Below are 25,290 nucleotides of genomic sequence, written 5' to 3' on the forward strand. Positions count from 1 at the left end.
TTTACAACGGATTACAGCCGCAAATGATACATGGAAAAAATTAGCTAATTTAACCTAGATTATTAAAAATGTTTGATTTTAAAATAAAAAAACCTTTTTTTTTTTTGTTTTTTCTTTTCAAATTAAGGAAATTGTTCAACTTTTTTCCCCCAAACCAATTGTTGGCGTTTTTTCATTGGATTTTTTTTTTTTACCCACCCCCCAAAAAGACAAAAAATATTTACTTATTTTTTACTTTTTTCAAAACAATATTTCTTACACTATTAGTATTATTTGTGAAAATGATCTGCATATATCACATGAAAACAGCTAGGTTGTTTTATTGCCTTTATATTTTAATAATAAATATTGTATACATTTTACTTTCTAAACACTCAGGTAAAATCACGAACAGAACACTAAGTACATCAAACAAAACCAGAAAAGGAGAACACTTAAATACATAGAACGTTTTCTTTTTTCTTTTTTATTGTTTAGCATTTTTTGAGCACAGTTATTAAGATCCACAGTGGATGATGTGGATCCACTCCATGTGGCTCCAGGGCTCCATGTGGCCCTGGAGCTGCAGGTTGCACGCTTGAAAACTTCATGAAAATGGAGGTTTGTTGACGTAATAAAATATAAATAGGTTGAGGGGTCATCAGTGTTACAGTAGCAGTCTAAACTGGACCTTGAATAATAATTTTAAAAAAACCTGAGCTACCTTCACAATCCACCTCCTTTCATCTCTCCTCCCAACATGCCGTCGTCACATGGAGCAGCAGGTAAACAAAAACCCCTAATACGGGATGTTATCGCTGTTCCTATAAAAGCTCTGGGGACCGGCACAAGTCAGGCTTTGTGTTCACGGCTGACTTTCTTCTTCTTCTCCCTGAACAGGTACGCACTTCTTCGCTTTATTTACAATTCAACGGCTGTTTGCTCTCCTTGAAAACATTGGTGGCTTTCTCCGCCAGGAACGTGTAACCAGGGTAACCGGATAACACATTACTTCATAGGCATAATATTTTACCTGACATTTAAAAAAAAAGAAGAAAAAAAAAGTAGAATATGGCATTAAAGGTTCCGGTGTTGCAGTCAGACCCGAACAGGCGGCGCGCGCCGCTGTGGGTGATGGCGCAGGTGTTCTGACTGTTTCACATTCCCACACCGAGGCCGGTGTTCTGCCTTCACGGGGTTTTAACTCTGGGCACACAGCTGAGACATTTTATCCCCTGGTAAAAATGTCCTGAAAGCCTCAGAATTAACACAACTTTTGTTGCTGTAGGAATAGGAAACCAGTTTTGTGTTGATTTGATGTACTTTTCCCGAAATAGTGTGATTATGTTTAAAATCTCGTTATATAGTAGCTTTGATGCTATGCCATGTGATATTGCCTTAAGCAGAGGCCCAAAACATCGCATCTCAGTTAGCTCTACTTGAGTAACGTTTTCTGGGGAAAATTTTTTTTTTTTTACTTTTAAGAATATTTTTAGTACAATGTACACAAAGTTGATATTTTTTCAATAATCGTTACAGTTCATGGACCGAAACCCAATTAATAATTGTGGGATTTGCTGAAAAGACGAGAACATAACGACCTCTGGATGATCTCAGTGCTTCTGCTAAGTGAGAGCTTTTCCTCCACATTTAGGTTGAACGTCAGTGGCCCAGGATGCGCGCGCTGTGCTCTGTGGGGCTCTTTGTAGGCCTGCTGCATCTGTCCTCCAGCCTCCTGCTGGGAGCCTTTAACATCAAGACATTTGGGGACACAAAGGCCTCCAACACCACTCTGATGGACATCATCAGCACGGTCTGCTTTTCATGTGCTTTAAATCTTTCATTCTGTTGTTTCTGCATGAATAAAACAGTGGAAGTAAAACTATAATCCTGCAGAAATCAGACATGAAAATGTTTCCAAAGTCAGAGTGAATTTTGCTTCTTTTGCGATTATTTCAAATCAAATATTTTTGTAAAGCAGTTTATATTTGTGAAGTGAAAATACAACAATAAATTGCTTACAAAAATTAAGTTAAAAAAAAAAACAACAATATATATATATATATAATAAATTGTACCAGCCTGAGCTTATACTTTTTAGAATCACCTTTTGTGGTATGTCTATTACAACTTTACACATCCGGACTGAAATATCTGCACGTTCTCCTTTGCAAAATAATTAAATTAATCTAAACTATAGATGTATGTCTAAATATGAAATACACTCAAATGCAAAAATATTCCTGAATCTTAACCATTTCATTGTACATGACAAACGCACAAAATCTTACGAAGTTTTGAGTGGTTCTTGGTGCAGCGCCCCCCACAGGCGAGGTAGGGAACAGGTTTTTCAAAGGGTTTGGTCCGTTGGACACAGTTCAGTATGAAAACGAACTGCAGCAGCTAAAACTGTAACAAATGTGACGTCTTTGGCCCCCAATCAAACCGAGTCAACAAGATTAAAATGTATGAACACGCCTTCAGACTTCACATGATAACTTAACTAAATTAGATCTATAAAACCAGCAGAATGAAAATGAGTTGAGTTTTTCTGTGTCCCCGCTTCAGATCGTTCAACGCTATGACGTCGTTTTGATCCAGGAGGTCAGAGACAGCGACCTGTCGGCGACCAAAAAACTCATGGATCACGTCAACAAGTTAGACTCATTCGTACCCAGCTCACATTTCACCACATGTTGGACTCTTTCTAGCACTCCGTTTAAGAGAGGAGCCGCATGTCGCGGTTCTGATGTTCATCTCCCTGTGTTTTCCACAGAGGTTCTTCTCAGTTCAGCTACATTGTAAGTGAGCCCCTGGGCCGCAGCACCTACACCGAGAGATACCTCTTCCTGTACAGGTACAACGGGCAAATACACACTGTTTATATGCTTCAACATGAAAGATGTAGGTCTAATGTTAAAGATCATTTGTTCGCTTTACAAAACTTTGTGTGGAAGAAGGTTGACTCTTTACGTATCAGAAGAAATGTATTTTGTTTTTGTAGATCTCAATTTAAAAAGTGACAGAGACTATTTTAGGCAAACTAGAGTGTCAACATTTGTACAGAAATACAACCATAACTTATTTATACAGTTTATTAGCAAAAGAATTGATTTGTTATATTTTAATGTCTTGATTAAAGAAACTTTGCATTGCAAAGTACTTCATCGCTTAGAAAAATTAGCATAATGCATGTGAACCCTCTCTCTGCAGGCAGGCGAGTGTTTCTGTGGTTAAAAGCTACACCTATGATGACGGCTGTGAGTCCTGTGGAACAGACACTTTTATGAGAGAGCCTTTTGTCGTCATGTTCTCATCCAAATACACTGGTATGCTTCACAAAGGCTGTGCGAAGTTTTCTGCTTTTTCCCCAATGATTGCTGTGCAAAAGTGTTAAACCATCATTAGTTTTGGTTAGTTTTCTCTCTAATGAACCAAACTTTGACGTTCTCCTTTACAGTGGTCACGATGTCTTTGAAAGTCGTTTTATCATTATTCTGGTTTCTTTTGTCATATTGAATCCAGTGTTAACATCAAATTGTTCTTGTTTCATCTTGTATTGTGGTCTCAAGAGACGGGGTCCAGTGGACCACATAAGCTTTTCGCCCTGTGCGTGGGTCCGGTGGAGTTATAAATATATCGTAAATAAAATCTTAAGCCATTGTCTTCACATATGAGATGGATAATCAAAAGTTGGTTGCAGTAAAAAGCAGTTTCAGAAACACTGGAATTTGTTTTTGCATATTTTTAGAAATTGCAGCAAAATCTACCATCTCCCTTTAGTTTTTCACAATTCTTCATGCTACAATTAGCAACATAAATATATTTAATTTGGATTTTCGAGAAAACAAGACATTGGAATTGTTTTACACAAATGTCAAGGAAATGGAAATATCAGACCTCTGGGAAACTCCAGTCACGACCCTGACCTGATGACCAACATCAAGAAAAAACCCAAAAAACTACATACATATATATACAACACTAAATAGTCCTTTCATGACAAACTTTATTACCTGTGATTAACGTATTTATGACCGACTTGCATTTTTATTAATTTAAGACTTTTTAAGGCCTTAGTTATAGAAACATGAATGTAAGATTTTTTTAAGGATGTGTGGACTCCCCTCGTCTTTCATAAAGGTTAGATTTGGGTAGTCCTCGTCTACTAGTCAATATGTCTCTGTAATGGATCGTCCAGAGTTGCTATGGGCCTCTGGACAGCCTGTCCGATTATTGCTGACCACGCTCAGGCCTTTATTAGCTGCTCTGTTTGTTTTGCAGCCTTGCCCACCTTCACTCTGATCCCCCAGCATACCTCTCCGGAGTCGGCTGTGGTGGAGACGGATGCCCTGTACGATGTGGTGACTGATGTCCGCACCCGGTGGAACACCAATGTGAATAAACCAAAAGTGAAAACATGTGGTGAGAATGCTTGAAAGCACAAAGCGACGTCAACCCTTCGCCCTCTCTGTGCAGAACATTGTGCTGCTGGGGGACTTCAACGCAGGCTGTAACTATGTGAGCAGCTCTGAATGGAACCGGATCCGCCTGTTCACAGACAAGAGCTTCCACTGGTTGATCCCCAATACGGCTGACACCACCGTCACTACCACTAACTGCCCTTATGACAGGTACGTCCACACTCATTGACCACTCACACACATACATAGACTCCACTATCTTCTCACTCATCCTTTCTTGCAGAATCGTGGTCACAGCAGACATGTTGAAGGGAGTGGTGCAAGGCAGCGCTCAGGTTTATGACTTCATGGCCAACCTGAAGCTCAGTCACAGCCTGGTAAACTTTAATAATACAGTGATTTTCTTGGCCTTAGGTGTTATCTGGTCAATGTCATAGTGACCAGGGGGGTTTGATGTGTTCAGATGAAAGTTTTCCATCCGCCCTATAACTCTACACATCACATTCTGATCTAATACCTAATTTACTGCAGCTTAGTGTATAACTTTCATTAAGAAGCAACTAAAAAGCAAACTGTAGATCATTTGTAGACGCAGCTGTCAAGCTGTACCCAGTGCCATCATGTAGTATCTCTCAAAAGTTTTTTGTGATGTAAAACAATGACACCGTGATAACGTATCTAATTTTTCCACAGTTATGGCTTTTCTTCTGCAAAGAATAAATGCCATATCGTTTGCCAAGTGGTAACAAAGGAACACGAGGCTGTCACTGTACAAATGAGAAATTAGAAAAAATTGACTCTTCTAAGTCAGAAATCGGTCAAAAGACAACAACCTAGAAGTCTGCTTCTACGCCTACAGAAAGAGAGAAAAAAACAAGAGAACTGAGAAACCACAGCGACAACATATACATTTATATCACATTAAAATGAGTTGATGAAATGATTCATCATGGTGTCAAAATGACAAAACCCTGGCATTTTACAGAGTGAGTCACTGCATTTGGATGGTTGGAGTTGAGTGTTAGGCTGCGTGTTTTAATGTTGAAGCTGGACCAACGTTTGCTCCGTCTCTTTCTCCTCCAGGCGCTGGCCGTCAGCGACCATTTCCCGGTGGAGGTGAAACTGACCTGAATCATGACTCCCACAACCGAGGACAATCTCACCAATCATTTCATGAAATACAATGAATAAATGAAAATAACTCTTCACAAACTCAGACTTTCCTGTTTCTGAAACAAAAAGGAGAGAAAAAAAAATAGAAGCTTGTGGTCGTATTCCTGTGTTTTCTGTTCTGGAAAGTGATGCTCAGTAATGGGAAATCAGAAATGAAATTATCTCGTCAACTTTAGGATCTGTTAGGTACAATCCACTAGCAATACAACCTACAGGTACTTGTAGGAGTACCTCAGGGTACTTACTTAAGTCATCCGTACCTGTAGGGATTACTTGCCAAGTAATACAATTAATACCATTGAGAATTTGATAACATTTAAAAAGAATTAAAACCGGCACCAACTTTCCATGACCTGATTAAAAGATTAATAAAATAAACCACAATAACTCAAATTTTCAGTTATTTCTGCTCATTCTGTTGTTTTAAATCTCAAAACAATTTCCAATTCACTTTATTAGCTCAATTAGCAACATTTAATCAGGACTGCTCAATGATTCACTGGGATGTGCTGCTTGTTTTTTTTAGACTTATCACAGTAAAACTTTTACTGACTGATCAGCTTCTCCAACTTATTCTCGTTTTAAAGGTAAAGAGCTTTCTTTTTAACATTTCTTGTGCAAAATTTGCAACAATGGTGTATATATTTCAGCTCGTCAGAAGAGATGAAATGTGCATAACCTTTTATATTCACGGTAAATCCAAGGGTTACACGGGCTCTGTCTATTTCCTGGCCTTTTTCAACTGGCTTACATTGCAGAAATGGGGCCAGAGTAAGAAGTTTTGTCTTATTTCTAGAAAGAGAATAAAGGTGTAACTTTATGAGAACTCTACAAAACACTTTGTTAAAATGAGGAATACTGTGACTTTATAGCTGGTGTCATTTTTACAAGTAAGGAAATACTTCATATTTTAACACAGATCTCTGCTATACAACAATGAGGGCGGATGAAAGGTCTTACTATAACAGTAAGTCGTTTCTCCGCCATTAGCACATTTAGCAGCGTGTAGCTGAGCATGACTGGCAGTGCTAAAACCCTCCTCCTGGCTCTGATTGGTTGTTTTAACAAATAAGTTAAAAAAACAAACATTGTTTATAAAAGTTACATACAGCAGCTTTAAAGTGGTAAAACACTTTGGGTGTGTAAATAAAACACTTTGGGTGTGTAAATAAAACACTTTCATCCACTCACTATACAAATCCAAAGCTTTATTGAGACATTTCACATTGTTAAACGGACAGAAAGTAGAAAAACAAGAAGAAAACTCCTGAGTCGGCCTCCGCTTTGCTTCAGTTAATCTACATGAATCAATGGCTACCGCGGCTGTTAGGGCTCTTGTACAGTACAGGAAAGACAGGCACTTACAGGTCAACGGCTCGTCTGTCACAAAGTAACAGAAACTGGCAGGCTGCCTCATCATTGTTCACTCACTGTATTTTACTTTTTAACAATTTAGGCTCAATTTTAGGGTATTAATATGTTTTTTTTTTTAAATCAAGATGATAGAAAATCAGAGCAAAAACCAATGAAGGTGTGTTTTACGTACAATAAACCCTTCAGACCTTTGCTGTATTTAATTCTTGGGTCGTTCCCATGGGAACACACAAAGATGAGCTATAAAGTTCTGCATTCAGTTATTCTGTGTGTGTGTGAGAGACTGTGAACCCTAGGCCTTCTTCTGTTTCAGCATCTCCATGTACATGCGCAGTGACTTCTGGATGGACTCTTTTGTGATGAAGTTGACAAAGTTCTGGATGTCGGCCTCTCTGTTGGAACGCAGTTTTTCAATCGTTGATTTCCTCATCATGGACTTGGTGATCTGTCGGGCGTGTTCTGCAGAGAAACAGAACTCAAAACAGTTACAACTTTATTGAAAACTGTAATAATTGTTGTAAAGTGATGCCATTTACATGACGTGACAGTTTTTAAAATTACATAAGGCTTTGAATGACATTTTTAGGCAAATAAACAAAACAAGTGAAGCCTTGCAAACGGGTTTCGACCTTGAATTTCAGTTTATTATTGAGCAGATGAAATTAAAAAAGGCAAAAAAATTTGTTTTAAAAATTCTATAAAAAAGTATTGCATTTACAATTTACATTTTTATTGATTTTGGCAAAAGATTTGGACACCACTGGTTTAAATAGACACCTGCAAGCGGTAGTGCACCAAGCCTGCTGCATGACTGTAGAGTCTGGAGGTGCTGTGGGGTTGCATGTTTATCACTCAGTTGTTTAAATTTCCATTGGACATCTGCTGGTTTCATCAATTCAAATTTAAATATTTTAAAGACCTTTTTTAAGACCATTACAAATTAAATTTAAGATTTGTATCGCAACAGAAATGTACAAAAACAATGTTACTGTTCCTATTAATTCTTTTAATGCACGTAGCATCATATGGGTTGGCAACAAGAGTGAGCCAATGGTGAAGACGAATGTTGTCAAGCCAACGATGAAAAAATTTGCATTTACCCATCATATCTATGATGGGTAAATCATACCCATCATAGATCATAGCCAGCCAGTAGCTACCAGCTACTGGCTGGCTTTTCCAGTAGCTGGTAGTTAGTTAGCAGTAGTCTTGATCGCTTTGAGCCACAGAATGCAATGAAGACGTCTGCATGCGACTCAAACTTTTGCCTGACAGAAAATTTATGAGGAAAAAAATAAATAAACAATCCTGCCTTGTCAAAATTTAAGACGTGTGATTAACATATTTATGGCCAACTTCATTTTTTTAAATGAATTTAAGACATTTTAAGGCCTTAATTTTAGATACATGGATTTTAGACTTCCTAAGCATGCGCAGACGTCTTGTGTGTACATTAGTCCTGTCGAAATGTGTTGCCTGTACCTTTAATTTGCAGTTCCTTTTGGCAAAATAAATCACCTCTGAATCCATATCAAGTCAAAGCACCACTGGTGCTTTAATTGTGATTACCTGGAATGGCCAGCCACTTGGTCATGGTCTGAGTGGCAGCAGAGAGGACCTGGTCTTCAGGCACCAGCTGATCCACCAGTCCTATGTTCAGGGCCTCAGCAGGCTTGTAGAGCAGCCCTAGCTCCAGAGATATCTCTGTGTTCCGGTGGCCCACCGTGTTTACCATGGTCTCTTTAAACCTGAGATGACAGAATGGGATCGTTTAGGTCAGATGCACTAGTACCTATTGTCAGCACACTAAGAAAACTCCTCACCAAAAAGGTGCCACTATGCCCAACATGGTCTCGTTCAGCCCGATGCTGTAACGAGGGTTGTCCGCCATGATCCTGTAGTCGCACGTAATCGACATCAGACAGCCGCCTGCAGGACTGGAGCCCTGTGGAGGGAAAAGGGATGGAGGGTGATGGGGTTTAGTGTCAGCCGTCCCAGCTCAGGTGAGAGTTTCTGTCAACATTATATGGATCAACTCCATGAGTCAGGATGAGAAAAAAAACGTCCTTGTGCAGGAAACTAGTTGGAAGCAGCAGAAGGGATGGGAGAAGGATTCAAATAAATGTATTAGAGTGGTCCAGTCAAAACCCAGGCTCAAACAGAATATCTGCAGGTTTCAGAAAGTCAAGTTTAAGACTTTTTAAGACATTTTCAATGCCACTTCGAATAAAACTTAAGACAGAAAAAACATAAATATAACTTTAAGTAACTTAAAGTTTTGTAACATGAGCAGACTCATATGAATCAGCAACAAAAGTGAAACAGAGGAGAAAACAAGCATCATCCAGCCAACTGGTGATACATTTGAATTTATCAACAATAGATGCTGAAAAGATAGCTAGGCAGATAACAAGGGTACATTAGCAGTTAGCTAACGGTAGAATCGAGGGCTTTGAGTTACAGAACCCAATGAAGATGTCTGAGCATGATGCAAACTTTTGTCAGAAAAATCCAGCCAGTGAAAAAAAAAAAAAAACTACACATACATGATTATTATAGTTCCATCATGACAAAGTTTAAGACTTGTGATTAATGGATTTAAGGCCAAATTACACTTTTTAAAATAAATTGAAGATATTTTAAAGCCTTAGTTTTAGATGCATACATTTAAGACTTTTTAAGACTTTTTTAATGCCACCTTGAATGTAATTTAAGATAAAATAATAATAATAAATATTTGTCTGGTTTTGTAATGCCAAGCTGAAAAGTTAGTTTGCACAGAATGCGACCAGCCTCGTACGGGCCGTCCAGCCAACTGGTGATAAATTTGCACTTACCAGTAAAGTGCCAAAAAGCTAGATAGGAGGGATGTGAATCTTTTACCAACTCACAATTTGGTACCAAATTTTTGTGGCTGCGATTCGAGTCAAAATCGATTTTCGAGTCAAAACAATAATTTATAATGATTTCTGCTTTGATCTATCAGTGTGTGAACAGGATCCTGATGCTCTACTCCGATCTGAATGACAAATGGAAATGACGTGTCACGTTTATTCAATTTGAAACATGAATCCATGCTTTGTTTTTTTACGTACGTTGATGGCTGCTATGGTGACCATGTTGGAGCCGTAAAGCTTCAGCCACATCTCCTGCACGGCCTTCCAGAACTCTCCGCAGCGCTCCGGGCTCTTCCCGTACATCTCCAGGATATCCAGGCCGGCGGAGAACACCTTGGGCTGGCTCTGGATTCAGCAGAGCCACAAACACTCACGTTCACAGAACTATTTATCACCACCACACTGATCTGCATGGTGGCTACATAAGCAGACGGTACCGAGGTGATGATGAGGCCTCGGCAGCCTTTGTCCATCTCCAGCTTCTCCAAGGTGATGCAGATCTCTGTGAGGAAGTCTAGACTGAGGCTGTTGACTGGAGGACTCTGCATGTGCATCACAGCCACGCCTGAACACAGAGAAGAAGAGATGCTGGACTTCAGCATGAACACTCCAAACATGGAGACCGTGTTTCATTGCAATCCCACATTCACATTTATTAGATTTTGTCCAGGATTAATCCTTATTAATCAACAGGATTAATAAGGGTTGACCTTATTAATACCATTGAGAATATGTGGCAAGACTAAAAGAAGTTGCTATAAAAATAAAATGTTATTTCACCACTCCAGTCTGCTGAACAGAACATAATGTATTTTTTTTTTTTTTAAATTTGGCCTCTTGAGGTCCAAAATCATCACATTTATAATTTACCACAATAAGTGATAAGTCTTATAATATGTTCCCCTGGTAACAATAATGATAACAGTCCACTCATAGTTCAAAGAAGCTTCCCAATTAATCTTACATTTATTTAGCAAATAAACTTTAGTCTCACATCCATGCCACACTTTTAAGATTTTATGCACCAAAAAAAAAAAAACTAAAGAAAAAGAAAAAAAAAGAGTCAATAATCATAATTCATTGTTGCCTTTACAATTGAACCAAAAACATTAAAGGAGAAAAGAAAGTTTGAGTTTGTTACATGCCAAAACATTAAAAAGAGTAGTCGGGTATGAACATTTTTTTTTGTCTGGAAAATGTTAAAATGTTTTGTTTAAGTTGGTAAACTTGGGACAAAAACAGTCTTCTGTCTTCTTCTGTCCAAACCCCGGGACAGAAGGTATTGGAGGAAAATGGATGGCAATAAAACCACAAGTCGCACCTGTAGTTTGGTCATGATCCACCTTGAGGTTGGCTGAGCTGGAGTTGTTCCTTTGGCTGAAGGAGGTGGAGGACGCACATAACCTGCCATGACTGCTGCAGGAGAGGAGACCTTCAGGAAAAACACAAAAACAAGCCGTCTCACCGTGTCTGAAGACACAGGACAAGTCCAATCTGTGCCAAGTTAACTGTCCAGCTTAAAAAACAACATATTACGAGGGAAAGTTCTTCAATACGTCAGTGAATTAAGCCAAGAAATTACTCTAAAAATGTACGAAATACAGGCATATTATTGTACATTTGGAAGCTATTTCGTTTAGCATGAAAAAGTGTAAGTATTCATACAAACATGCCAATGAAAATGCATAAAAGTAACGAGATTTTACTATTTTTGTCGCGTGAATATCTAAATAATAAAGCTCACAACACAGAATGCGACAGTACGCTGTGACCTTTGCTCCACTTTCTGTCTATGTCAAACAGCAAAGCAAGCAGCAGGTAACAGAGAGGTCATAACGGACAAGTGGTCAAGAAGTAAATAACAATGAATAGTAACACTTATATCATAACAGCACACAAACGGTGATAAAAGCCAAACCTGTTAAGACACTCTTACCTCTCAGAGCAGCTCTCAAAGCCATTTTGAGTCGCAAGTAGATCTTCTTCTACAGCACGGACAGTAGAAGCGAGTTTGTTTTGTTGAAACAGCGCCCTCGTCTGCCCGCTCTGAATAATGCTTTAAAATGACGTAGAAAACAGGATTATTTTCATAAAAATATTTCCAATTTGAATTAGGATATATTTTTTTAAATAATAATAATAATTTTAATGATGATGATGATATCTAATAATAAAAGTTCGGTAATATAAATGATGAAAATTGAACATACACATTCAAATGTATCTCATAAAAGTGAGTATGCACAGCACATTTGAGTAAATACATTATTAAATCTTTCAGTAATTTTAGTAAATACATTAGTTAAAATTACTTTTATAGATATATATAAAATTAGTTTATTTCTCCTGTCCTGACATTTATTGGCACACTTCTTTTGACAGTTGGTGGTTACCATAGCAACCAGTAACCGACAGCTCGTCCCCTTCTTCTGTTGCCGTTTGTAACTGTGGTATGATCACGATCAGTTCTCTGTTCTTTTTACAAGTATTATATTTGAAGACATATTTTAGACAAATTGAATTAAATACAGTGCTTCATGTATAGTTTTGCCATATTTTGGCAAAATTATACATGATTGGACAACATTAGCTAAAATGTTGTCCATTTATTTTACAACAGTAAACTGCTGTCAGCTGTTCATTGGGAGCTATTGCTCTGTTTTTAGGGTTATTTATTATATTTTGTTTAATGTTTAAGAGTAGAAGGTGCTGGACTGATGTTAATTTCCAACTTGATTTTCTCTCATTGTTATTTATGTTAAAAATTAGATTAGTTATTAATGATTTAAATTTATGCGGTCACAGTCAGCTCACCCCTTTCTCTGCTGAAGCTCTTCTCAGTCAGTGAGTATATTACATTTAATATTTAAATATGTATTTGTATTTAGATTCACCTAAAAATATTGAACAAAAACCTTTTCTCCTTTATGTGTAATTTTAAGTTTTATGCTTAAATGTAAAATGTCACACGCTATTTCCTCCATTTGCTCACTTATTTCATGTTTTGAATGCATTACAGTACCAGGCGATATGAAGTAAATGAGTTTTGGTGGGGGTGGGGGGTTTCTCCCTGCCTTTAGCTCTTCCTCCTCATTGCTGGTGGCCATCGAGTGTCATAGGAAATCCATCACTGTGCGTCACCTCTGCTGCCCGTATCCTGGGGGACATACTGCTCCCCTCTGCCTCCTTCTGTCAATCCAACCCTGCCTCCACATCAGCATGGATCTGACAGACTTGGAAGACATGAGCAGTGGCTGTGAAGGCAAAAACTGCAGCTTAGCATCAAAACTCCAGGAGGAATGCAAAACCCAGGACTGCTACTGGGAGGAACCCATGTTTGGACTGATTGAGTTAGGTAGGTAGAAAAAACAAACAAACAAACAAGGAAAAAGTTTTATGTGTTCTAGAAATTTGAACTAAAGTTGAGGACTCTACCATAGATGATAGAGCCAAATCAAGATGGCCACTGACAGGCTTTAGGTCAAAATTTGAAACAATGCAAACTGCTGTGAAACACATTGTGATTATTTTCACTTCTGAGCACAATTAGAATGGATTACAGAAAAGATAGATACTTATTATACTTTGAAAAGTCTGAATTTGTCCCTCAACAAATTCAGCTAGCTAGATTTTCAGTTTGTTGTCATTGTTTACTTTGGACAGAGAGGAACTGATTGCTATTTTCAAAGAAAATGTCAATTTTTGCTAAATGATTTTTAGGCAATTCAGACAATCCACTGTCATTCCAGTCTTTACTCAGTCATCTGATTGTAGACGCAAGAAAGATTAATGAGAATAAGAGGAGATTTGAACATATTTTGAGGGAAATCAGCTTGTTTTCAGTTTTCAGAGAGTGAAGATTTCACAAATAGTAAAACTGTGTTTTAACGAATTTGTAATCAGTATTCAATGTAACTAACATTAATGTTGCTGTTTCCATACACTGAACAATCTTTGGTTGTTCTAGTTTTTAATTTTCTTTCTTCTTTTTTTTGTGGAAATTCTCTTGGTATTTATTTTTTTATTTATTTAATTTTTTTCAAAAATACATTTTTCACAAATATAAAACTGTGTTTTTAATCACCCCTGCTCATTCTAGGACAATCCAGTTCACGTTGAGTCCAAGTATTTTAGATTCTAAATTGGAGAAAAGGAAATGCTGACTCACTAACAAAACAGCGAAATAATCATTTAGTTTAGAGCCAATTGCTTGGAGCAGATGGCAGCATTAGCATTGTTAGCGGTTAATGGTTTGCTAGCAGCTGTTTTCTCCCAGTGACAACAAATCATCTGTATTCTTTCTGTCTCTCTTAACATCTTCATGTAATATTTTCTTTTCTACCAAAAATCCTGCCACATGAAATATTTAAAAGTGACAAAGGGCTCCTCTGTGCTTCCAGAGATAAATTCAGATGAATAGACACCCCAATGACGTCAAACAGAAAGAATCAAGCAACCAGGCAACTTTCTTTCTTTTGTCTTTTAGATTACAAACCACAAAATATCAAACATAATCCAGACTCTAGGAAAACATTGATTAGCCAGTCACAATATTCTCAAACGGTTTCCATTGTTGTTTATTTTTTCTTTTTCGAATCGTCAATTTGTTTAAATCCTGGACGGTCCATTAGGCTAAAGCTAATGGCTAGTCTGAGAAGGACTAAGACTAAAGTGAACTTTTAAGATCTTATTCAATCTAAAATAATGTCATAGAATTTTAGATTAAAATCTTTTTTTATGAACCTAATGACATGGACTTCAATAATTTTGTTTAACCCATACTTTACTTTTTTTATTTTATTTTTTTTACAAATATATTATCACTATGCAAAGTCTGACAATCATTTAAAGAAATATATGCAAACTTTGAAAATCGTTGTAGTTTTGTAGTTCTTAAGGAGATATTGTTGCTTTATTTATCATTTATTTATTGTTGGATTTAAAATTTGACCCATTTTAATGATGTAACATCACTTACTGCTTGTTTGCTCATCATTTGTTGGTTTATTGTTTGTTTTTTGTTTTTTTTCCTCAAAAGTCTTAGCTAAAAACCCAATCTGAACATTCAGAACTACAAAAAGGAAAGTTCTTCTAAAACACTTCAATCTATTTGTTTTGTTCCAGTTTGCGTGACGATGGTTTATATTCCACTGATGTTATTCGGCCTTCTTGGGAACATCTTAACCATACTGGTGGTGTGGCTTCGTCCACACATGAGGAGCTCCACGTACCTGTACCTGAGCAGCATGGCGGTCAGCGACCTGCTGATTCTCCTTCTGCTCCCTCTGGATCTGTATAAGGTACACTCAGGGTGAACTCAGTTCTGTCTACATGCAGCCACAATCACGCCATGAAATGTTGATTTTCTTTTTTTCTTAAGGAGCATCCTTCCTGTTTGAGAGAAAGGAACAGACCATGTTGTAAATCTCAGTGTTACCAGTGATGATTGGTTAAACAAGTTATTGCTGCTGTCCCCTCAGGGAGAATCCTTCAGAATTAGGTTTTCTTTCTTTCAAGTGTTGTGCTACACTCACAGTGGTCTTAAATCACTCTATTTCTTCTGTACCAGTGAAATAATCACAAAACTGTTGCAAAAATGTTCATACCCATTAAACCTTTAGGCTTTAAAGTCTATTTTTGATTTAATGAATACATTGCCTCATAGACAAACTGAAGTAATGCAAAATTTTAAACTGGAACAAATTTTTTCCCAAATTTTTCCGCATTTACATTAATGCTTGTACGTCTACAGACTAATGTTTGTGCGTAGTCCCCTGATAGATTGAATAGAGAGCATCCCTGAAGGTCAATTTTCAATACTTGCTGTCCAGACCAAGCATTGAACAAGGGGCTGGTTTTTTACCAAGCTAGCTCTGAAGGTAACTAATCAAACCTTTTCAGGGTTTGACCTCCCTGATGTCCGCTTCCACTGAGCCAGGTTCCGCTGGGAGTTTCCTCCTGCTGAAGGGAAGTCTTCCTGTCTGCTGCCACTGCAGCACATTCTGACTGTAAAGTCAATGACGAGCATCTTGAGACGACATTGTTGTGAATTTAGGCTGTACATGTAAACTGAATTTAATTATATCAGAGCAACCTAGGTGGAAGGCAATTGTATGCCATCTTTTTTTCCTTATTATCTTCTTCTTTGCCTTCCACTTCCACATATCCATCAATGTGTTGGCTAATCAAACTTGTCCTTCTGTCTCCTCCAGCTCTGGAGACCCAGACCATGGCCCCTGGGAGACCTTGCCTGTAAGCTGACTATGTTCCTCTCAGAGTGCTGCACCTTCTGCACCATCCTCCACATCACCTTCCTCTCCCTGGAGCGGTATGTGGCGGTGTGCTGGCCGATCACAGCCAAGACCGTCGTGACACGCCGCAGAACCAGGGTCATCATCGGCTGCCTGTGGCTGGGTGCGGCTGTCAGCGCGTCGCCCGTCTTGATTATGGTCGGAGTGGAGGACGTCGGGGGAGAGGAGTTTGGGCTCAACCAGTGGAGGGAGGATGGGGGCCGGCTGGGCGGAGAGGGAGAGCAGGGAGGGATAATGATGAGCAGAGCGGAGAGAGGAGGCGCAGTCATGGCTTTGCTGGATCCACGGTTGGAGGAAATAAAGTGGGGAGAGAAGGAGGAAGTAGAATGGGGTGAAGACCTCACAGACTTTATATGGCTTGATGACAAAAACAGCAGATCAAGAGAGGGAACCGAATGGAAACAAAGGGACATTAAAGATAAATCAGAAGAAGCTGAGGAGCCAAATGAGGAGAAAGGGAAGATGGAATTTGAGAAAGATCAGCAAAACAAAAAGAAAGAAGATGAGGGGGGAGGAGGAGAGGAGAGAGCCGATGCAAGCCGTGGCGGAGAGATCGACAGGAGGGAGTGCCGCTGTACACACTACGCCATCTCCTCAGGTCTCTTGTCCGCCATGATGATTCTCTCCAACTTGTACTTCCTGGTTCCCCTTTGCATCCTCGGCCTGGTGTACACTCTCATTGGACGGACATTGTGGCTTCGCCCAAAGAGCAGCAGAAGAGACCAGAGTCACCGAAGCACAGTGAAGATGTTAGGTGAGGGCCTTGCCATGAACCTTCAAACTGTGTAAAGCTCAAGAGTCCATTATGAGTGAGAAAAATGTATGAAGACAAGTGAGAAGCAAAGTCAATTGTCTTGAGTTGGTGAAACATTGTCTTTGGTCATAGATAAAGCATCACAATGAAAACTTCATTCATGAGGCTGAATTGGCAGTCTGTAGTCATGCAGTCTTCTGAATGACTCTGAACGCTCAGAGTCTCTGAACGCTCAGAGTCTCTGAACACTCAGAGTCAGAGTCTCTGAACGCTCAGAGTCAGAGTCTCTGAACGCTCAGAGTCAGAGTCTCTGAACGCTCAGAGTCAGAGTCTCTGAACGCTCAGAGTCTCTGAACGCTCAGAGTCAGAGTCTCTGAATGCTCAGAGTCAGAGTCTCTGACACTCAGAGTCTCTGGCTCCTCTTCACCCTCGTCAGTGAATTGCATTTTGAAGTACAGATGATCAAATCTCATCCTGTCACATTAAATGCTGACAATAGTGCTCTAGTTTCGGTTTCACACAACCGTTGGAAGGAAATTTTAATTCAAGGTCAGTCTATAAGAGCTAGCAACTTGTTAGCCTGTCACAATGCTAGCAAGTTGTTTATAACTTGTCTCAGTGCTACTTTTATGCAGATATTTTACTTGTTGATGCCAACAACTAAAATGTGTACAAAGGATAACTTTTTTTTTTTCTGAAGAAGTAGCTGCTTGAAATTCTGTAAAAAGTTTAGTATGTCTGTGCAGGTTTTACTTTACGATCACGTCACTCTCTTAAATTCTCTCTCCTCTCCGTCTTTACCTCCACCAGGAGTGATCGTCTTGGCATTTGTGCTCTGCTGGCTTCCCTTCCACGTCGGCCGGACTATTTTATCCCTTTCTCTCGGCTCCAGCGTTGAGAGACAGGATGCCTACATGAACGCAACCTCCCACATTGACGCGAACACCAGCGCTCTCGAGAAAATTAGGACAAAAAGACAGTTTCACAACAGTACAACCTATGAAGTGGCAAACAGGACTGCGGTTACTGGAAGCCCCCAACAGGTCAAACAAAGTCCCGGCCGTCTTACCACCACCATGAACGCGTACACCACGACGCCCCCGGACCTTTATGTTGACGTTGCACACAACGCTCTCTTAAACAACACACACTCTCACCCTGACACTCACATGTATTTTCTGTACTATCTGTCTCAGTATTTTAATCTCGTGTCTTCTGTCCTCTTCTACCTCAGCGCCGCTGTCAATCCGTTACTTTATAACCTGATGTCTGCCAGGTACAGACTGGCTGTTCACAGCCTCATACACAAACGCTCTCACACACACCCTCACCGCCTGCGCACGCTCACGGCTCGGCACTCCACCACCACTTTGTAAGCTAACAGCAGAGCGGCAATGTTCTCTCCAGCTCACCCCACAGATTTAGGGCTCAGGGCTGGAATGACATGGACGAAGGTTATTTTTATGTCTTGAGAACCACTTTTGTGTTGATTTGGCCGAATGTTTTGAAGTATTCTAAAAAAGGCCAGATGACAAGTTTTCAGTCTTCTGGCAGAGGGGATTAATGCAGCAATTCACAACAAATCCACAGGAAATGAAGCAAAAGTGTACATGAAATTAGGAATAAATATGTATTTTTTAATATAAATCTCAGGACATCAAACTTGAAATTACAAATTGGTAAACTCAAACTGACACATTAAGAGTGAAAAAGAAGACATAGCAATTCTTTAAGAATCTTGAGCAATATGAGTTACAAAAACATTATTTCCCTTAAGGATTAATAAAGTATTTTTTAATTTAATTCCATTGAATGAACCACATTATAGAATATACTAACCAAAAGTGTTAACAAATTCGAGAATTTAAACAAGTCATGAGGTTACATGATGAATAAAAACAAGAAAAATAGAACAAAACTAAATGTGATAAAAACACAAACAATTCTCATAACATTGATTCATTCAAACAATCTTTTCTAAGTTTATCTCTACTGTTTTTAAGAGATATATTTTAGCACAAAAAGGAAACATTTAATGCAATTCATTGTCTGATGACAATGACCAGGAACTAAATGGTTATGTGTCTTATTTATACAGTGCATATAAATATCTGTGATCTCTAATTACTTTTAAGGGATTTCCATATGCTTGTTCGTTGTTTGATGCTTTGTGTTACATAATTTTTCAATAAGTTAAGATCATAACCTGGTCGTTTTGTAGGACTGAATGGACAGACTGTCTTTCTCATTGGCAGAGTTTCTGTCCTGCAGGATCTGGAAAAGATTAAGCCAAGGTTAAGAATGTAAGTATTTAAATCTCTTTATAATGCCAAGGTTGCTTCAATATGCATATTTGTGTGTAAATGCATAAAAATGTGATTGCACAAGCACACTCGCACATACTCACCTCACAGACAAACGAGGCAGGGCTATTTCATTGATTCATGTAGTTTCATTCAGGTCGATGTGTTTTATGTAACATATATCACATTATGGACACTGATGTGGCAGATACGGCTACAAATGCCTTTATTTGATGGCAGTTAGAGTTTCATGTCTTGTGTAAAGGACATTTCCTCCGATGCTGGCCCGTCTGTCAGCAGGTAACGATTGAGAAAGGATTTCCTGAAGTTCAGCGGGCGAAGTGGCCTCAGGGCGAGGGACAATTGATTAGATTGGATCTGTAATCCAGCCTATTCCTGCAAGGTGTTGAAGATTTTTTTTCTTTTCTTTTCTAAGAACCGTGTTCTTAGAAATATGGTCTTGAGATTTTGATTTGAAATGGACATGAAACTCTCCTTTATGACGAGTGTGTAAGACATGGACAGTGATGAATGTTTCTCATTGCTTTCTCTGCTCCTGGTGAATTTACAGTTAATGTACAACTGGTATAACGCACACTTTGGCTCTAAATCAAAGGTGGATGCTGAATGTTTTATGTTCTGATCATTTGACATGTTAAAAGATTTAATATAAGCTGTAAGCTGTTTACATATTTTTTTGTATTTATGTTCACATTTACCTATTAAAGACTGCTTACAGTGGTAATGGTGACTAATTTTCTTACTTTGCTTACGTACAAATGACTATTACTCTATTACTGTTTATTATTATTATTATTATGGATATACACAGTAGAACCTACATAATCAGAAAATGCACTACATAATAATTTGTATTTATTTTAGTGCTATCAATCAGTTAAAAATTTAATCATGATTTATCATATTCTAATGATATGATTAATCACGATTAGTCAATATACTTGAAACGTAAAAATGCACATTTTCAAAATGTTTTATTATCTCAAACCAAACATCTTAGTTTTCTAGGTTTTCATATTTAGGAACGTTTAAAAGAAGTACTTTTACTTCAAACGATTTTTACAAAAACGGGGATGTGTTTAGATAATCCCAAAAAGTAGGTTCCCTTGGTTTTATCCAGACATCCATCACGGTTTTTCCTTTCTTCTTTCTTTTTTTTGTGTAAATTTGCATTTATTTCACAGTAATCTGACTAACAGGGCGTGAGCAGAGAGAAGCTAGGAAAGACATGCGGCAAAGGAGCAAAAGACGGGATTCGAACTCGGGACGGCCGCATCGCGGTTTACAGACTCTGGAAACCGCGATGCTCTAACCGCGATGTTTTTGTTTAAGCGAAATTGCCATTGAGCTCATCAAGTCTGATTTTACTCTTTCATATTTTAACTCGCGAGTCGCGTTTGCATCTCTGCATTGCACCACTGCATAAAACAGTGTAACGTGCTGCTTTGAACTAAGTAACCCTCCGCGGAGGAGAGGCTTTTAGCTCAAAATAGGTAACATTATTAATATTAACGCCTGAAACTTTTTAGATTAACCACAAGCTAACATGTTAACATTGACTATCCTAATTTATTTACATTTCAATGAGAAGATTTACTATTTTCTAGGGCTTGATGGGGTCCAAGTTTACACACTTTTTCTCGGATGTGCTCTGGGTAATTGCCACTGATACATCTTGTTGTAAGCTTCTAGATCCATAACCCAAAGACAGTTGGTGTCATCTGATGCTTGTTTGTCCAGTGTGGTTTTCCGGTACTGTTTTGCCTCAGCTTTATGGATCTATCATAACATTGTTACCAATGAGACTACACTGGATGGTTCAGCTATCAAAATTCTCCTCATGTCTGTCAGTCCCCAAAGCCTAACATAGAATCTGGTGTATTAGTTAGGAAATTAGCAGTACTCTTCATACTTTTTATAAACTGTCTAAATCCTGTTGAAGAGACTGCTGTTTAAAGACACTTTTAGTGTTTACTTTGCAGTTATCTTTTAGGATAATTCAACAAGGGGCTTATCATTTAAATACGAGAGAAAAGGGTTTATTTTCAGATTTTCTGAGGGTCTTTGGCTTCACAGTTTACCTATCTCCTCCCATCTGAAAGGAACCTTATGCTACCTTGCAGACAAAGTTGAAGGGACACTGCTCTCTGCTGGCCTTAAGAAGTAAGACAGTGTATCGCAAATCCAACTCTCCTATGTAGTCATGTGTCCAAAAATGCTGATCATGTCTGAAACGAAGGTTACAGTTTGTAGACTGTAGACATCAAGAAATAGTGCAGTATAAAAACATTAGGGTTATAAAACTCAACATGTTCTACTGACCTGACAGGCAGCCCTGTTATGGATGCTTCTCAAATATTATTAGCAAGTTAACTGGTTAACATTATCATCTTTTACATTACTACATGTTCTGTATAACTCCTCAATGAAGTAATAGAGCTTCATCCAAGACAATTGGTCTAAGAGACTGTGGTCCAGCTAAAGGGCCTTACATGTTGTCTACCAGCAGATGGGGCTGTGCGACAAAAATGTGAAAGAGCCACAAACAGATGCGTCTGATCTGTGGTCATTTTATATTTTAGAATCCAGACCTGTATCCAACTGAGAATCTGTGTCAAGACATGAGTTGAGTTTTTTGTGAAGAAATGGTTTTGATCGCTGCCTTGTTTTCTTTACTTTAGCTTAGCTCTGGTCTTTTAGCTTCTTTTTTTGTGGGACATATATCAAAGTCTTCTGATATTTTGGATCAGATTGTTTCCTGTCACGTTAAGCCCTTACGCTTTGGTTCTCTTGTTTTGTTTCCTCCTTCAGGAATTAATCACAGTTGTTCCTTGTGCCATGATTACCTCGTGTGTGTGTGTGTGTGTGTGTGTGTGTGTGTGTGTGTCTGGTGTGAGTGTGTGTGTGTGTGTCTGGTGTGTGTCCGTGTGTGTCTGGTGTGTGTCTGTGTGTGTGTGTCCGTGTGTGCCTGTGTTCCCTTTCATATTCTTATGTTTTTTCTTGCATCTTTTCTTGAGTCTGTTCTTGCGCTACCTTTTCACAAACTCCTGTGCTCCATGTTCTGCTGTGTCATCCTATCAGTGTTCTGCATCCATCAAAGATGTGGCCACTTATGTCTGGTTCACACAGCAAGATTTTAAAATTGTCGCCCGCTTTTCAAAACCTGAGAGACACCACAGATGACGATAAAAAACCCTCTTAGTTAGAACAGGTTTGGTCGTACGGTGTGTTGTGTCGAGCAGAGACCAAACGTGAGATCAGATTACAGTTCATAGACATTTCCAAAGGACTTTATGGTGCACTGTGGCAGTTGTTTTATCTTCAGTGTGTTTTGGATTCTCCTCCATGTTTCCCTCACCTCGGTTTCTGATTTGCCAAACCCGTTGGTTTGTCCTCGGGGAACAATACACACGATGTCAAATCAGGCCAAGACAATCAAACAAGTTGAATATTTTAGATCGGACCAATCTCCATGTCCTTCTGAACGAACAAGATCACTTTCAACACAACACAAGACAGGAATGTTTCTTAAGTTTATCTTAAGAGCCAATCAGGGTGAAGATTTCCAGAAGGAAAAATCAGGACAAAAAACAGCATAAAAGTCTTTCTGTGTGAACTAGGCATTACCTCAAAATGACAAAAAATTATTACAAAGTATTGTTTGTGGAGGCTAACCATAAATCCACACCACATATTTGGGTCTTTTCTTGTTGCTAGCCAGGTATCCTTTGCATTCATGGCACTAAATGTATAGAAAAAACAGTTTCAAATTGTTTTTGTAGATAAACTTTCAGAGGTTGTAAAGAATCCAAGTAATTTCTTGTTTACTTGGCCTTTGCCTCCGTCTTGCTTAAAGAGCGCTACAGGAACAATTATCCATAACCGAACAGCATTTATGTCTCGGAAAGGATCCCAGACGTGATAGCAGCAGGAATGAACACCATGCATCTCTCTCTCTGATTTAAATCCAATAGTCTGTACATCCTGTTACATTTTATGGAATCTAGCCTACACCTAAGGAGCCACATCTCATAAGGACCAAAGCAAGCTTTAGTCTGGCATCATTGTAAAGGTAGATTTACATGTTTCATTAAATAGTCGACAATCTTGCACATGAAAGCAAGAGACTTTTACAGAACAAATTTATGCTTAAAGGGCTTTCAGAGTCTTTTCAGAGTCTCACGCCTTCTAAGTCCCCCTCCTACAGACGGGTGGTAAGCCCCCTCAGCATGGCTAGTAGCCCCGCATCAAATGATTGAAGAATCTAATAATAAAATGTGGAGAAACTTCCAGTCAGGTTTACAACCGGCATTCATTACCAGTGGCCATGTGGCACAGGAGGAGGGATTTCAGCGGAGACCTCTTAGGTAGGGAGTTAACGGATGGGTTATGGATTAAGATCGTCTGGGTAACAAAACTTAAGACGATCAGAGCTCTTTGCTGGTGTGGAGCCTGAAAGCCTGGTTTTGTGACTCTGCAGTAAAATCTGTACAAGACTTACGGAAGAAAGCAGAATCTACAGCGACAACAGAGTTGCTCAAAATGGCAACTTTCAGGAGATATTTAAATTGTTAGTACATGTACATATAAATTAGAGACGCACCGATCTGATATTAATATCTGGATCGATCCTAAAATAAATAAAAAATTCTAGTTCAGGAATCGGTGATAATGTTTCCCATCCATAAGGGCAGATCTATTCAGTCTAATTCTATGCTACATGCTGTGAGCGACATAATACTTTTATTATTATTTATTTTAAATTATATTTAGAATTCCTAATTGGACTTTCTGAATCCATTCAAAAGAAGGTTTGTTGCAGTTTGTTTTACATTTCTCACCAAGGAATTCAGCCTGTTGTTTTTTTTTAGTATCAGTTTATTTATTATTTATTTTTATATTGACCGTTATACTCAAAATTTCACAGATGGAACAAATGAAAGTTGTGTTTATTTTACATGTTTGAAAAAGTGTGCTATTGGTAAGTTATTGGCGTATTTACTTGTGCTGTACTGGTGCAGAGTTATCAAATACATTTGTAAATTCAGTACATTTCTCTCTCTGTTTAGAAAATGAAACGTTTTAAGTCAATTCAGCTATTTTTCTGTATCGGATTGGTATTTTCCAATACTAAACCTCAGATATCTGTATTGAAGGTAAAAAAAAATTAAATTGGTGCATCCCTAACACATGTACGCACGCACACACACACACACACATATATATATATATGTATGTACACATAAGGGTAAGGGTTTATTAAAATATAATGAACACTGAGATGGAAAAAAGGGAGAAAGATGTGAGAAAAAGCTTAAATTTAAAGGTAATAAAAATAGAGGACAGAACAAAGAATAAAGTAAAAATAAGACGACTCCCTACATGTCTGCAGAAAAAGAGAGAAAAAAAACAACAGAGAATAGAGAAACCATAGCCACAAACAACAACACATACATATATAACAATATCAATTACGATATCACTTAAAAGTACACACAGGATGAGTTCTTGTGTGTGTGTGTGTGTGTGTGTTCTTCCACCTCGTTGATTACCGTGGTGGAAAATCCTCATCTTTGCTGGGAATATCAGTTCAAAGTTTATATTGCGTTTACGGACCGCAGTGAAGTTAGTTTCAAGTGTAGTCTTCAACCGCGGATTTTCTTTTGTATGGACGCTTCATTACTTGTTAGTGAGGCGATGCTGTCTTCCAGTTTGCCAATGCGGGATTCGGCGGAAAACTGGAGAAGGAAAACCAAGAACTCCGAAGGATGATCGAGTGCTCCAAAACTGGCAGGAGTTCCAGGCAACCAGACTTGCAAGCAAAATATAACATGCTTGCAAGTAAGAATGATGCCCTTCATGCTCAGTTTATGTCTCTTCGTGCAGAGCAAGAAAACACACAGCTGAAACATGAAGACATGAGAGCTGAAGTGCGTCGCCTGGAAATAGCCCGACCGACTCTCAAACAAAGACTCCAGCGGCTTCGGATGAGCTTGTCAAGGGCACAGCTGTGCACTGAACAGCGATCCGAAGACCTGAAGAGTCTTTCAGAGG

At 38.7% G+C, this 25,290-nt stretch overlaps 3 protein-coding genes and 1 long non-coding RNA gene across 5 annotated transcripts in view; 2 read left to right on the forward strand and 2 right to left on the reverse strand.

Moving 5' to 3' along the window:
- The window catches only part of eci1 (enoyl-CoA delta isomerase 1), a 29,138-nt gene extending 17,249 nt beyond the window's left edge, over nucleotides 1–11,889 (reverse strand). The window contains exons 1-7 of one of the 2 annotated variants that reach the window (XM_016661241.1): nucleotides 11,784–11,889; nucleotides 11,169–11,279; nucleotides 10,285–10,412; nucleotides 10,046–10,192; nucleotides 8,774–8,895; nucleotides 8,520–8,698; nucleotides 7,234–7,409 (exon numbers count right to left, since the gene is read on the reverse strand). In XM_016661241.1, the coding sequence (XP_016516727.1) occupies nucleotides 7,243–7,409; nucleotides 8,520–8,698; nucleotides 8,774–8,895; nucleotides 10,046–10,192; nucleotides 10,285–10,412; nucleotides 11,169–11,279; nucleotides 11,784–11,808 (879 nt within the window). In that variant the 5' untranslated portion in view covers nucleotides 11,809–11,889 and the 3' untranslated portion in view covers nucleotides 7,234–7,242. Of the gene's footprint in view, nucleotides 1–6,863; nucleotides 7,410–8,519; nucleotides 8,699–8,773; nucleotides 8,896–10,045; nucleotides 10,193–10,284; nucleotides 10,413–11,168; nucleotides 11,280–11,783 lie in introns of those variants that run through there. The other variant, XM_007573138.2, reaches the window with a different exon arrangement.
- On the forward strand, nucleotides 777–5,615 carry dnase1 (deoxyribonuclease I). The gene is made up of 9 exons (XM_007573137.2): nucleotides 777–879; nucleotides 1,634–1,792; nucleotides 2,548–2,636; nucleotides 2,756–2,836; nucleotides 3,193–3,308; nucleotides 4,264–4,376; nucleotides 4,459–4,613; nucleotides 4,687–4,780; nucleotides 5,487–5,615. The coding sequence occupies exons 2-9, from the start codon at nucleotides 1,655–1,657 to the stop codon at nucleotides 5,532–5,534; spliced, it is 834 nt and encodes a 277-aa protein (XP_007573199.1). The 5' UTR covers nucleotides 777–879; nucleotides 1,634–1,654; the 3' UTR covers nucleotides 5,535–5,615.
- Nucleotides 6,762–22,131, reverse strand: LOC107833064 (uncharacterized). Its single transcript, XR_001658771.1, has 2 exons — nucleotides 22,083–22,131; nucleotides 6,762–7,215 (listed from the first exon to the last, which is right to left on the reverse strand). It is a non-coding gene; the product is annotated as an uncharacterized LOC107833064 (long non-coding RNA).
- LOC103152608 (uncharacterized) lies at nucleotides 12,208–19,960 on the forward strand. The gene is made up of 5 exons (XM_007573155.2): nucleotides 12,208–12,691; nucleotides 12,928–13,202; nucleotides 14,972–15,147; nucleotides 16,060–16,912; nucleotides 17,723–19,960. The coding sequence occupies exons 1-5, from the start codon at nucleotides 12,537–12,539 to the stop codon at nucleotides 18,286–18,288; spliced, it is 2,025 nt and encodes a 674-aa protein (XP_007573217.2). The 5' UTR covers nucleotides 12,208–12,536; the 3' UTR covers nucleotides 18,289–19,960.
- Nucleotides 22,132–25,290: the final 3,159 nt, after the last annotated feature.

Source organism: Poecilia formosa, unplaced genomic scaffold (genome assembly GCF_000485575.1).
Source record: "Poecilia formosa unplaced genomic scaffold, Poecilia_formosa-5.1.2 Scaffold319, whole genome shotgun sequence".
Taxonomy (NCBI): domain Eukaryota; kingdom Metazoa; phylum Chordata; class Actinopteri; order Cyprinodontiformes; family Poeciliidae; genus Poecilia; species Poecilia formosa.

What these genes read in the sequence shown, in the direction of transcription:
- dnase1 (XM_007573137.2), top strand. Translation starts at nt 1,655, where the DNA reads ATGCGCGCGCTGTGCTCTGTGGGGCTCTTTGTAGGCCTGCTGCATCTG. An exon ending in CTCATGGATCACGTCAACAA is followed by an intron (nt 2,637 to 2,755) that starts GTTAGACTCATT and finishes TGTTTTCCACAG; the next exon opens with AGGTTCTTCTCAGTTCAGCT. An exon ending in ACTAACTGCCCTTATGACAG is followed by an intron (nt 4,614 to 4,686) that starts GTACGTCCACAC and finishes CCTTTCTTGCAG; the next exon opens with AATCGTGGTCACAGCAGACA.
- LOC103152608 (XM_007573155.2), top strand. Translation starts at nt 12,537, where the DNA reads ATGTTTAAGAGTAGAAGGTGCTGGACTGATGTTAATTTCCAACTTGAT. An exon ending in GTTTGGACTGATTGAGTTAG is followed by an intron (nt 13,203 to 14,971) that starts GTAGGTAGAAAA and finishes GTTTTGTTCCAG; the next exon opens with TTTGCGTGACGATGGTTTAT. An exon ending in TCCCTCTGGATCTGTATAAG is followed by an intron (nt 15,148 to 16,059) that starts GTACACTCAGGG and finishes TGTCTCCTCCAG; the next exon opens with CTCTGGAGACCCAGACCATG.